Genomic DNA, 14,986 nt, shown 5'->3' on the forward strand with positions numbered 1-14,986 from the left:
AGCGGTGCTGTGCCGTCTATATTGGATCTGACAGGAATGACTCTGGGTCGAACATGTATGGGCGAATCATTCCGGTTGCCATTTTACAACATTGGACGTTTTCAAAACATTTTCCGCCACGTGCATCGACGGGTGAGTCGAAACTCATTATAATATGCAAAACTGTTCTCCACTCAACAGCAGTGGGCGTTTACTTCCAAGTCTTCAGTGCGAGACGCCCATAAAAACTTGTGTTTTTCAGCTAGGCTCAAAACTAGGGTACAAAATAGCCGATTACTTATTCATTTTGATGTTTTTGAATGCAAAAACCAAGCGAACGTCATAAGTTGACCTAATAAAATTTTAAAAGCCAGTCATGACCCCTTTAATATTTAAACCACTTTTACTTCTACTATCAGAATGTGATGAGAGTTTCAACCATTATAACAATAAGTGTCATTTCCTACCCAACATTTAACTATTATCTAATGATAACAACTGGAACCTTATTGCAAAAAGTAATACTGACAAATTAATGTATAGTATTTTAATGTAAATAATTTATCGGAAAATAATGATTGCATCCAGCGAGAAATTATCAGTGATGAGACTGTTGTTGCACAGCTTCATCTACACACTGACACAGCAGAAATACACTGAGAGAGAGAGAGAGAGAGAGGGGGCGGAGCGTGTGCATGCCGTCACTGTGGACGCGTTCCTGTTTCTCCCATCCTCAAACAATCCTCAGACCCTCCAGTCCAGCAAACTGTCTGTCTCTCACACACACAGCCGCCAGAGAACGTCCGTTGATCTGCTCTCTACACCAGCGACGGGAAAAGGTGACACATTTGTGTAGCGCTCTCATGCAGCTCTTCATACTTCCTCTGCTCCTCATCCTCGGGGTGAGGAGGGGATTCGGGACCCCTCTGACATCGACCGAGGCCCCCAGCGTGTCCCCGGACCCCTGCGAGGGCAGACCGTGTCTGAACGGGGGCGTCTGCAGCCGGGTGGGAGAGATGGAGGAGAGTCCGAGCACACAGATGCAGTCCGACTTCTGGGCTTACACATGCATCTGCAGCCAGGGCTTCACTGGACACAACTGTGAGGTGAGAGTGTGAACTTCATCCACTGAGCGTCTGTGTGTGCTGCTCGCGTTACAGTGTGTGAGAGGCATTTATAAAGACGTGTATGTGCTCTGCGAGAGATCATGTGCTGTCTGTGCGATGTGAAGGAGAGTGCTGCGTTGCTGTGGCAACAGATAGGCAGGAGAGGAGAGGCGGCTGCATGTGTTTGTGTGTGTGTTAGAGGTAAAGATCACAGCATAACTCTATGTCTCGCAGTTAGATATGGTCTGCAGTGTGTTTCTAAAACAAGGCAGCAAAATCATTCGCAGTCTCTCACCTTTTCAATTCACTTTGCAAGTGTGCAGCGTTGACCTCATTGCATGCATTCTGTTTTATAACAAACCACTACGGGACATTGAGCCTTTCTGTGATGGGTGATGCAAGGCTTTTTTGAACCTCTTTGCAGCCAAGGAACTGCAAAAAATATATTTTTTTACCCAATACATGCCTTGTTTTACAGTAAAATATCTATACTTACTTTAAAATAATACAAATAATTTACATGCAAAAATGTTTTCAGAGAATATATGTTAAATAATTTATATTATCCCATTTTGTTAGATTTTTTTCCTGTTTGTAAAGAAAAAAAAATCTCCAAATGTTGTTAGTTATGCTTAAAACAAACAAAAAAATAGTGTTTTCCAATTAGATACACTGAGATATATATTTTATTTGGCCTATTATTGTAATATATCATAATTTAAATGGTATTAATATTATGGTTGTTATTGTAAACTAAAACCATTTAAAAAGATTAAATATTAAAAAAGAACTAAAACTAAAAACGTAGACATTTTAATTCTCGTTTTCAATGAGTTTAAGCTGAAGGACTAAAATAACTAAATAAACTAAAACTAATGAATAAAAGATATGAATTGACTTTTTTAAATGAATGAAAATGACAAAAATACAAAATAAATCTAAAATCCAATTAAACTGAAAACAGAAAATATTAAATAAGCCCTAATTCAAAATGTTAAATATCAATGAAACTATATACAGTATATTAAATTTAATATATTGATTTATTTTTTAGTTCATGTACTAAGATACTTAAACGACCTTAAAATGTAACTTTTCCAATTTTTCGCGCCAAAACCTGGGGTGTGTTTCACGTACAACGACATAGTTCGCTGCTTCACTACCATAGTACGATGCTTCGTTGGAGAAATCAACTAGCTAGTCACGACTGTTTCCCGAAACTCATTGTCGCAAAGTATCGTTCAACCATGTTGGTTTCGCACGTGGTGGAGTACTTTTAATGAAACTGTTTGAGATCCAATTAACGCTAGATTTTTTATATATAAATTACAGACATGTCATCTGAGGACTACTTCTAATTGTTCTCAGTTATTTTGCTTTATTACCAGCCTCAATATTTGGCTCGTTCTTACATAGAGCACGTTCGCACATGCGCACTCTTCAAAATCAGTACTTTAAATCTTTTGACAAACTAAAAGACGTAAATTAAATTTGTATGTATTCTAAATAAAAGGCAGCGGTTGTACTGAATGTCAGCTTGCTTATTTTGCTCAAGATAAGGATTTATTACACCCAAATGTGCCTCTAACCACAGGTCGAGAGCTGTCGTTCAAACCACACAACTTTGCGATGCGGTTTGCGAATGTTCGTTGGAACGATTGTTTCGGGAAACACCGACTCGTTGAACTATGCTGATAACGACAGAATTTGCGACCATAGTTGGCTAACGATGCTTTCGGGAAACGCACCCCAGATTTGTATTGTTACAATGTTGATATGTAAATGTTTACTAATTCTCTGTGTTACTTGTACCGAGATATTCACCTCTATTTGACGGCTCGGGGGCATTTGTGAAAAATACAGATTGTACTTGTGTATTTTTGTGCCAACACCACCAACAGACGGATCTACAGAGGGTTATTAACAGAACGGTTATTGTTAGAGAAGGTTTAGCATTGACAATGTATTTTACGTTGTCCCTTTAAACAGCAGTAACGTAAAGTTTTAACCCTACGGCCGTGTGTCCACCAAAGCGTTTTTAGCCAGCTGAAAACGCCAGACGCTCTGCTGAAGACGGCGTGCTTTGGGCGCTTGAGAGCGTTTTGGCAGCTTTTTTTTTTCGTTGAGACGTTTCGTTGCTATGATACAAAATATCCACGGCACAGTTTACTCGTAACTGATTTCGCAGATAATTTGTTTCATACTAAAAATGTGTTTTTACTCCATTTTGTTCGGTTAGCTCTGTTGGTTGATGTCGTTGTACAGAAAGAATGTTGTGACAATTGGTCGGTGTGGTTTAGTCCCGCCCCTCCTCTACTGTGATTGGACAGCTGGGTAAAAAGTGACAGTGATGAGCGCTGCGTTTTATCCAAAGTTGAACATTTTTCAACATTTTTTGCTGGATCCTTCACTGAAAAACCGAAAGTAACTCTCTCCAACTCCCACCCGGGAAAAAATACAAGTCTACACCATTATAACTAAATGTTTGCTAAGAAGTAAAGCAAGGTGTTTTTTGACTGGTCAAGCATATCCATAGCAGACTGGTGTTAGAGGCTCAGTGCATTATGGATGTTGAAGTTTTCCTGATTATTTGGCAAAGTGAAGACAACAGCCTTTTCAGCGCAGTCTTATCCCAAGACGTCATATAACTGACGTCTTGGGACGTGTTTTAACCATACGTCAACATCCGCCTTTTTAGGGTACCCTTAAACGTCGGTTAGATGACGTTAACGGATCCTAACCCTACCCCAGACCTAAACCTACGCCGTCACCTAACCGACATTAAAGGTAAAGCGTCAGTTGTATGACGGCCCGGGATCGTCATGTAACCGACGTTTAAGGGTACCCTAAAAAGGCGGATGTTGACGTATGGTCAAAAGACGTCTCAAGACGTCAGTTATATGACTTCTTGGGATGAGACCGTGTTAGCCTTTTTCCACTGTTTAGTCAGGTTACTGCATATGCAGCCAAGCTTTATTGAAAGCTCATCGTGCGGGTGAGAGCCTTTGTTTTTTAAAGTATTAGCAACAGATTTGTAGTTTATTGGCTGTAGACTCACAGCAGAGTTAATGCACTAATGGGAACAAAGCCTGAATGTGAGTAGCACAGCTAGACACTGACCTAAACCACTGCAAGAGATCTGAGAGCTGTGTGCACACATGCATAAGCACTGAACAACAGGTGGCACTCATAAGAAGGTTCGGAAATCGTGTGCGGTTGTTGTGTTTGCATCTTGTCTAAATCAATGCGCCCTGTCCTTTCCTCAACCTTAGCTAAAGCTTGTGTCTAAACCTGTGTCCTGTGACGTCACACTGCTCATTTACATCTCCCCCAAACGATGCAGCAGCGTGATTGGTGTACGGCACTGACAAGATTAACCGTGATTGGTCGAAGAGGCCTGAAGTCATTGTGATGTCACTCAGACAGTGTTCCATTTCTCCAGGCAAGGCTGGTGTTCTTCAGTCACCCTGTTAACTGGTGCTGACGTGACGCAGCAGGATCACACTTTTGACTGTTTTGATGGAATAATGAGATGAACTGGAATGATTTGATGTAAGTTAGCCGCGTGCCCTTGAGGATCTCACTCCACCTCAGTCTCAGGTGTAGTGCGGCGGATGACGCACAGTGATTGTGCAAGAATCCTTTCAGTAGGCTGGTCTGTGTGGGAAGAGATGCATGCACACACACAGTTACTCATTTACTACAGCTGGATGCATACTTAGAAACCATATTACTGGTCATATCACAAGGGATGCTTATTTTCTGGGCCGTCGTGTTTTTCTTCTCTCCTTTGGTCTTTTTGCTTTGATTCCAGCTTGTTAAAGCTGCAATAGGGAATTCATTAATATTAAAGAGCCATTGTTTCTGCAAAGCTTTCATCTTTAAACATGTAGAAGTAGAGCAATCTGTGACTGGTGCGTTTAGCGTAAGAGTGTGAGCCTCCTCATTAAAGAAGATTTAAGGGTAGAAAAAAGGAGTAAATTGGAATTAAAGGGGTAAAGGGAAAGGTAGATATTGTGGAGGACATAGAGAGAGATAGAGAGAGACATTCAGGAGCACTACACTGTAAAAATGAATATGCTTTATCTAATCTAAAAAAAATGGCAACAGATTACAAGCAATTTTATTAATTACATTTAACAAATAATTAATCAAATTAATTCCTTAAAAGTTAACCATTTAAAATGAGTAAAACTTACAACAACCAAAAAAACATAAATTGAAGTCACCATTATGGTGATCGGTGTTTGTTTTAGGATTGTTTTAAAATGACGGTTTTCTCCTTCAGTGATTCTGCTTGTTAACATCAGGTGTCTTCAATGTTGGCAATATAAAATAAAGAGTTCTTCATTAATTTTTTGGGTGTAAACCTTACACATTTTAAATGGTTAACTTTTAAGGAATAATTTGATTCATTATTACTCAATTCTAATTTGTTTAATTTAATTAATAATATTGCTTGTAATCTGTTGCCACAATTATATTGATTAGATAAAAAATATTCATTTTTACAGTGTAGGGGACATAAAAAGAATAGGTAACAATACTGTATCAAATTTGATACGTTAAGGCATTGAAATTCTGAATAATAAAAACTTTGCTGAAAAACTAGTTGTACACAATCCACTACATGCATTCTGCCCTCTGTTTCATGGGTAGTAAATGCGTTTTTGTAATAAGAAAAGAATAAAAGCTACAGAATAAAAACTACAGAGGTTTGATGATGTATCTGGCTATTTGGTGGCATATCTGCCTTTCAGAACGTGCTGAATTAATAAATGTCTGGCTTTAAATCCATGTGTTATTATTTGCCATGACATTTGACCTAACTGTCTTCTGATCCACATACTGTACGTAACTAAAAAGAGCTGTAAAAAGAACTGTGTAGGATGTTCCATTAAAACACTTGAGAAAGTGTTTTCCACTTCTGCTTCAGATAGCAATAATGAGCTGAATATCATTTCGTTCGACCTTTAAGTAAGCATAAATCATTTGGGGCCCGTGTTGCTGTAAACAATTTTTTTTCTGATGCAACTTTATTTGTATTTCTCTATTAATGGTGTCCTGCATCTGCAGGCTGGTTAGTATTCATTCACATGAATCAGCCAGTGGCTATCAGCCAATCACACTCTACTTCCATTTCATACCTGGGCTTTGATGTTATTTATACTTTATGAGTGCGAACATTGTGTGAAGTACGCTTTCATTAATTAAAACAATTTCTTTTCTCAAAGAAAGCTGAAGAATTCATTAATTTATAGTCATTACACAACTGAATGGTGACGAATGAAGTGTCAGATACACTGTCTCACTTATTCTATTAATAGTCGGATGGATGACAGTGGGGTATCAAGTGTGTGTGTGTGCATGTGCTTTTGTTTTTGAGTGGATTTTTGATTATGCATGTGACAAAATGCCATATCAACAATAAATATCACATGTGCAAGACACTCCAACCTCACTTGAACATTTTTTGCTTTTATTTCATTTGATTTCAAGATTTTTTTTGCGATGAGACTGCTATGAAAACATTGAATGTGAGCAACAAATTAATTTGCATTTAATTAATTTGCATTTTCATGCGAGCATGCAAAATGAACAAAACAAAATGTGGATATATTTTGAACTTTTCTTAATATATAATTTGTTATAAACAATTTTTAACATTATCCAAGTGAAAATGAAATATTTACAATTTTACTTACAAAATCATAAATTGACACAAAAGTCTTGTGAAAAGACATCAATATGTAATTTGTTATAAACAATATTTAAACGTAATTTAAGTGAAAATCTAATTTAAAAATCAATTTGAATTTGAGATTTATTTTGTACAATTTTGTTTTATTTATATCATAGAAGTTTCAGAATCATAAATAAACCTTCATAAAAAAATAGCATGTTTAATATATAAAATTAGTATAATAGGTTTAAAAATCAACATGAATTTTCATTTATTAATTTATCTTTACTTATCATTTACATTTCTTTACTCATTTAATGAAACCCTGAAATGTTCGAATAATACATTTTCAGTCATTTTTGAGGAAGACAAGCTCTGTCTTTTGGAGCTAGCGATCGTGAGGTGGTTTTCAAGAGAGGTTTCAGCATGATTTGGTTGCAGTGTGACCTTTAAAAATAGAGAAAGAGACTAAGTGGAGGAGGTCTGAGAGATGAAGAGTAGTAACCTTTTGGGGTTTTGAGAGGCAGGCTCAAATACTTTCTTAAAAATTAAATATTACCTCTATAGAACAAACACAAGCCCCAGTGGTCGACGTCTTGAAGTTTGAAAGCTCACAGCTCTTCTTCACATTAGAGGAGGCTGTCTGGGAAAAGCAGATGGCAGAAGCCAAAGGTCAGGGATGTATTGATGTGTGTGAGAGCTGGTCTAGTGAGATATCTTGAGGTGGCGATTGAGAGAGATTGGTGATACTGGAAATGCTTCATCCATTTCTTCTCACTTTGAAGGTATTTTTTCTCATCCATGACCATGTTGTTGCCATTGTCCTTTTCTCCATCAGTACCCACTGTACAGTGTATGTCCCATTGGTTTTGTATTGGTAAACAATCGTATTGGTTTTCATATAGAGAAATGCATGTTTTGCTTGTTCAAGGCTTTGTATTTTGAATGCTATATGAGCGTAGAAGATCTATTCTGCCAAGTCCAGACATACCAACATTGTCATATCCATTACCATGCCAAACACAAAGGCTATAGCTATATACCTCATTCTGTCAGTTCGTATTAAATGAATGTTTATTGTAATGAGTTAGTGTTGAAATGGTCTGAGTATTGGTGGTTTTAGGAGTTGAGTGATAATGTATTGGTTTTGATAAAGTAAATAAAACAATAACCCACTAGAAGTAGCTCATATTGGTTAGCCAATATGTATAAAGTACATATTGGTTTGAAAGCTACAGGACAAATTGTGCACCTTTAAAGATAATGAGGGGTGTTCCTCAGGGGTCCCTTCTGGGGCCTTTACTTTTAATCATTTATGTTAAAAATCTTGATCTCTCAATATTAGTAATGTCAATTTTAATTTGTACGCCCATGACACTGATTTATTGTAGTGCACCCAAATTACACCAAGTGTGCTTTTGAAGCTGAAAAACATCAGAAGAGCGCAAACAAAAAGAATACTTATATGGAGATGAATGACGTATTGCAGTATGTGTAGGAAAGACCTATAACAACAAGACATCTCCAAGCAATAATCTATTGAAATCATATTTAGGAGATAAGTCAGTAAATTAGAGTAAAATCACAGGCTTATCCCGTGCGAATGAAGGGGTCGTTTCTAAATCGTCCCCAGATAATACTAATCCAGAGCGAATAGGGCTTTAGTAAGCTGTTACAGGAAGAAACAATTTGTAAATGCTTTTAATTGGTTTGATGATGGTTTAATGTCATGTGATTGATTTATTTGTAACTTTTTTTTTGATAATTTTGTGATGCTCACCTTGGCCAGGTCACTTCTGTAAAAGAGATTTTTAATCTCAGAAAGTTTTATCTAGTTAAATAAAATGTAAGATAAAATACTGTGTTATTACTTTTACCATAATGCTTGATTTGCAAATGATTTGATCGTTTGCGTCACATCACCAGCTCCATTTGTTTGTATTTTCTGACGTTGTAAACTTCCAACGCATTCTCATTCTCACCTCTAGGGCGTCATACAGTGAGGCTTTTGAAATTTCGTCTAAATCAAACGCACATTTAGCGGTAATATAACACGCGTGGGTAGATTTAGGTCTGGGGTAGGGTTATGCCTGCTTCAGATTAGATGATTTTTTTTCTGTTACGATAGTCACTGTATCAGATTTTGACTCCTAAAATCGTGTCGTGTCGTGGACAAGAAACATGTTGACTTCCTGACCAGCCTTTAACGGCGTGCGTGATGTCATCGAGAATTTTCGTTTCACCATTTTTGTACGGAAAAGTTTCTGTGCTCCTATTGGTCAACCTCATACATGTGATGGAACCGTCGTGGACGACCGTTAAAAAAATTAAACATGCTAGTCTTTTTGTCGTGATGTGAAGCATCGCAGACGCGACGTAGGTTGTCGCCCACTATACGAGATGATACGATCGAATCTTGCATCCCGACGCCCGTTGTCGTTTTACGAATCCCCACGACACCCTACGTCAAACGGATCGTGCCAAAATCAGGCTAAAATCGTGTAATCTGAACCAGGCATTAGCGTGAGACCACTTAGGAGGCGCCTTCTGGCCCATATGCGTCTCTTATTGACGCTAAAGTGTGCCATGTACATTGGATATAGACGAAATGTCAAAAGCGTCAGTATATTGTGACGTGAAACGTTCGGATTCGAGCATAACGCAGGTCACTATAAAAGACCAGAAACAAACCAAAATCGTAGCATCAGTAAATTGAATGGCTCAGGTTTGCTTTAGTTACACTATCGGTTAGGTTCAGCGTAGTTTTTTTTTTTTGTAGGTGGTATATTATTTTCAAACGAGAAATAGCATTAACCTTTTAGCGCCACTCACCAGACATTTCATTTACAAACTGCTCTGATCCGCGCAACAACAAAAACGTTGCCAGATGAATCTACTTTGGATTAAACTCACTTTGAATTTTGACATTTGTGAGTCTGGGTTGTAGATTTTACAGCCTAGTAGTGAATTGGTGATGTAACATTTTAACGCGTATTGTCGTTCATATTTCAACGCATTCTCATCCTAGGGCGTCATATAGCGACGCTTTTGCCAATGCGTATACATCCAACGCACATGGCACCCTTTAGTGTCAAAATAACATGCTTCGGTTATGGGTAGGTTTAGGTCTGGGGTAGTGTTAGGGTTAGACCACTAGGAGGCGCCTTCTGGCCCATCTATATCTGCGTCTCATATTGACGCTAAAGGGTGCCATGTGCGTTGGATGTATACGCATTGTCATTAAATGACGCCTTGGGATGAGAACGGGCTTGTGTAAGCAAATAATTGGTGACATTTTTTTGTAGGCATTTTGGGACAGAAAATGTTTATTCAGTTGATTCGGTAACGCAGAGAAAGCCTTGTGTATATACAGTATATAAGGAGAAGCTATTTTAACTGAGTCATATTTTATTGTTATTCCTTGATATCTATTATTCAGTAATGGCTGCTATTCATGTCGCAGACGAACACACAGTGCATATAAGGCCTACTTTTGGGAAGAAGGCATGTCCCTGCCAAAGGAAATGGAGCATAATTAGACTAATTGGATCAATATCACTATATAATGGTAGGATTAGCACTGTAGGTTTTGGTCCATGCGGGATCTCTCCTTTGCTATTGTTTCATTTCTAATAATGCTCTATTTTCACTCCTTGTGATTTCAGTTTATGAATCGCACTCGGTTCTCATTCTTCAGGCCGAGTGATTGTTAGTCGATAGATTGCTGTGTGACTGGAGCAAGTTACAATGTTTGATAATACGATGCAGTGTTCACCTCGTTCATTGGTGATGTTGTTTTTGGGTGCAGTTTTTTGCAGATCCATGCGCCAGCAGCCCCTGTCTCCATGGCAACTGTAGTCAGGACGGTGAGGGGGATGGGTTCGCGTGCGAGTGTAGTGAGGGCTACAGTGGTGTCCGCTGTGACCTGCCAACCTTGACCTTTGACCTCTCCGAGTCCACCTGGGACCTCGCCACGCCGGCCACGCCCGCGACCACGACTCAAGGGGTTCAGCCAACCACAGTCCACACCACCATTCAAGCCCCGCCCACCCTGGAGCCGTGGCAACCCAAACCAGGTCAGAAAGTGGTGGAGATACTGTGGGAGGATCAGCAGGTGAGCAGGTGTGCGTTTGCATGCATAACGTGATGAAGCGTGTGCGTTTGTGTAAGCGTGACATTTGGATCCGGTCTGGAAGGCAGGATGATTCCCGAGGGAAGTTTATCCGTGTGGATGTGTGTTGTGTTGTAGGTCACTGATGAAGCTGAGTGTGTGAGCACCGCAGGAGGCGAGTCTGCTGGAATGATGACGGTTTCCATGGAGGTCGCTGAGGAAACAGCTGTGAAGTAAGACACTTCCTGACCTGCTTTTCTTGGGAAATGAGAATAAGATTTAATAGAAGAAGAGGATTGTGCGCTTGGTTTGAAGTAAACTTTCATCTGTTCTTTCTGTGGCAAATATATCGCTATACAGTAGGTGGACAACCAGAATGACACTTACCGCCACGGTAAATCCACCGCAGCAAAAATAAACCAGCCGTATTTCAAAGTCGTTCGCGAAATGACCACCACGTGGCGCAAAGGGATATTTAGCGAAAGCAAAACGTAATTATGTAAAAGTTAACACAGTCTCTTTCTAAGAAGTCATATAACTGACGTCTTGGGATGTCTTTTGACCGTACGTCAACATCCGCCTTTTTAGGGTACCCTTAAATGATCCCGGGCCGTCATACAACTGACGCTTTACCTTTAACGTCGGTTAGGTGACGGGGTAAGTTTAGGGTTAGGTTTAGGTCTGGGGTAGGGTTAGGATCCGATAACGTCATCTAACCGACGTTTAAGGTACCCAAAAAGGCGGATGTTGACGTATGGTCAAAAGATGAGACTGTGCTGTAAAAGTAGCCAACATTTTAAATAGAATATAGCAAACTTTCATAGCATAACATTTTATGAATCAAAAGTTAAAATAGGCCTATCTCGTAGTCAGTGAAAATAAATTGGGTGCTTTAATTTAAGAAAACTAAATTTAAGTTTTTATTATTTAATCAATTTAATTTCAGTATTGTGATTAATTAATTAATTAATTAAACTATGTTTCACTTGAATTAATCTACTACCAGCTTTCAATCGCTCTGAATGAGCCTCGATGTGGCTGCAGATTACACAATAAACGGACACTTTTCAAAGTCTGTGATTGTAGCGCCTCTTAGCGGCAAAAGGCAGCAAATACACCCCAAATTTTACCGCCATGGCAGAACGGCGGCGGTAAAAGCCACATTCTTGTTGTCTACCTACTGAAGTGGCATGAACCGCTGCAAACTGTGTGATTAAAATTGCTTTTAAAACTTCTTTTGATAAAAAGTAGTTTTTGCTGAATGCATATATGTAAAATATTTTTTTATTTAAAAAATATAATGTATTTAATCAATTATATATTTATACTTAATATATAGAATCTTACCAAAGCCACATTTTTAGATTACAATTTCACCACATCATTTGGAAGTCATTTTCATATGATATTTTGGTGACATAAAAGAAACATATGTATTTGAATATTTTAAATTACTGAAAAACTTTAATATAGTACATTGTTGAATATAATACATTTAATATGATTTATATATCATAAGAAATGTTTAATGTTGTACATTTTAATACAACTTTATTAGAAATAGTGAAAATATAGCAAATGGACACTCAAGAACTGTGCAAAATCAATTTATAAGCAAGCTTTCGGTCTTGCGACCTTCTTCAGGCATACAAACAAAGTGAATATGGCCATACAAAAAGGCTCTTACAACTTTATTAAACAAAATATTACTATACTAAAACAATATAATATGATTAGTGCTGTCAAACTGCATCTAATATATATATATATATATATATATACATACACACAAACAGACACACACACGTGTGTTTATGAGTATAATGATAGCACCAAATATAATATAATGTTATTTAATATAAATTCATACACATAGACACATATATTATATTTTAACTTTATGTTAGATGTGAATTAATCATGATAATCTATTTGCATTAAAAGATCTAAATATAATATAATATAATAACACTTTTTAAAAATCAGCTTTGACATTTAAATTGATTTGAGATCTTGTTCTTAACCATTACGTTCCCTTTGTACATTTCACTGCATAATTTTCCTGTCGTTATTTTATTGAAATAAATGAAAAGTCATGTATTTTTCTCCATCTGTGTGTGTGTGTGTGTGTAGGTTGGTGGGTAATGTGAGCGGCTCTGCTGTACTGTGGCGTGTGGGTGAGGCTGGGTATGAGCAGTGCTCTGTTGCAGACGGCACCATCATGTGGTTCCAGCAGAGCTCGGACGGGCTGGTGCTGCCGGACCAGTCCCTGCCGTTCGGACACAACTACTTCATCAGTGAGTCCTGTGGCTCTATGCACACAATGTGGAAGAAATGTTGTGTATTTCTAAAATTATTTACTTTGAGTTTTAAGCATTATTGTGCACAATGTCTTGTTTGCAATTTACTTTTATCTGACCCTGTGAGGCAAAAAATGTCTGTCCTTGAGGCGTTACTGTGTGTGTGTGTGTGTGTTTATGTCTGAGATTGTAGCAGATGTTAGAAATACCTGAACCGACAAGGAAATTGTGTTTTGTAGGAGTTGCAAAAAATGTCTAAAATAATATGTTGAATGACATGATGATTTGCTTTATATAATAAATGTGAATTTAGATTTCTAGATGGGTCTAGGTTAAGAAAAAACTGTAGGAGGTAAGTGTGTATATTGTGTTTGTACAATGTGTCTGAATTTAATAAATCGTAGTGTGTGTGTGTGTGTGTTGGGGGGTGTTCAGGCTGGTGAACCTTACATTATGGGGATGGCAAAGATGGAAATATCCAATATTTTTGGTCCCAATAATATGTTAAAATGCAGAAAGTTTTCTTTGATGGGTAGGGTTAGTGTACGTTGATAGAATATACAGTTTATTCATTACGAAAATCATCATGTCTATGGAAAATCCCCATAAAACATAACAAAATGTGCAAATGAAGTTACTCTATTACGACTATTGCTTGTTGTGTTGCTCTCGTCTCTTAGGTGTGCTGCATGTTGGGACACCCTCTGGTCCAGAAGTCACTTTGAGGCTTCATCTCATGGTAAAAACCAATAACTGCATTGAGCCCGGCAGTGGATTCAGTGACCCACAATGCTCCGGGAAAGGGAAATGCATCACCCAGTCTTCTGTGGTAATGACCTCATATCAAAATTAGCATTAAAGGGACTCTGTGTAGGAAATACCCCCATCTAGTGGTTAAATAGTATTTTGCATTCAAACGAATTTTGCTCTCCAGCGCCTCGCATTTTCAAGTGCGTATTGCATCTACGGTTGCCGTTATGTACCAAAAATGCTATGACAGGATGTCTTGTAGTATCACTTCATCGAGTTTTTCTCCGGGTGAACAGGTTTGTAACTTAAAAAAACCCCAGCAACTTATGTGTTAACTTATGTGTACAATTTATGTGTCTAGCTGTATAAATTAATTTTAATTCTCTGTACAATCTTATCCACATAGCAAAATCACAATTTTAGCTAATTGATCATTTATATATAAAAAGAAAGCTATAGAAAATCTTACAGAGAGCAATATTTTCTTACAATCATTATCTCTATATTCTTACTGAATTTATAGGTTATAAAGAATTAACTTACAAACCTTGTTTTTAGCACCTTCCTTCACAATAGCTGCGAGTAAAGAAGTCAATAGCTGCTATTCATCAAAGACCTTGTTTAACTTTTTTACCTATAAATGTTATACTGTCTATATAATAAAGTACACAACCAAGCAATGACAAAAAAATTAAGTCAGACTGTAACATTGACTAACCTGTCGAGGAGAAAGCAGGCAACTTCAGCGTCTCTTCTGAAATCTTTCTGCTGCATTAGCTATTTCCACGGTTTAAAACGCTATAGATATTTAAGGCCATTGCACACTGAGTACGAAATTTTCGTATGCGTATTTTCCTGTACATCAGCCTAAAAATTCGTCACGCATAGAAACCTTGCACACTGAGTCCGTTGCGTATTTATTAAACCTTTGCGGGAAAAAACGCAAAAATACCAAATGGATTCGTCAAGCAGTGAGGATGATTTTTGCCCTCTCTCATATTGAAAAGAGAAGAAATAGAAAATATCCATCCAATCCTGAAATTGCGCCGAGAGGAAT

General features: G+C 37.9%; 1 protein-coding gene across 1 annotated transcript in view; it reads left to right on the forward strand.

Annotated features, from left to right (window-relative positions):
* The first annotated feature begins 687 nt into the window (after positions 1-687).
* dner (delta/notch like EGF repeat containing) overlaps positions 688-14,986 on the forward strand; it is a 39,483-nt gene continuing 25,184 nt past the window's right edge. The window contains exons 1-5 of the mRNA XM_039647655.2: positions 688-1,085; positions 10,577-10,882; positions 11,018-11,112; positions 13,013-13,176; positions 13,860-14,008. Of these exons, the coding sequence (XP_039503589.2) occupies positions 843-1,085; positions 10,577-10,882; positions 11,018-11,112; positions 13,013-13,176; positions 13,860-14,008 (957 nt within the window). The 5' untranslated portion in view covers positions 688-842. The remainder of the gene's footprint in view (positions 1,086-10,576; positions 10,883-11,017; positions 11,113-13,012; positions 13,177-13,859; positions 14,009-14,986) is intronic.

Source organism: Pimephales promelas, chromosome 10 (genome assembly GCF_988280905.1).
Source record: "Pimephales promelas chromosome 10, fPimPro1.hap1.1, whole genome shotgun sequence".
NCBI lineage: Eukaryota > Metazoa > Chordata > Actinopteri > Cypriniformes > Leuciscidae > Pimephales > Pimephales promelas.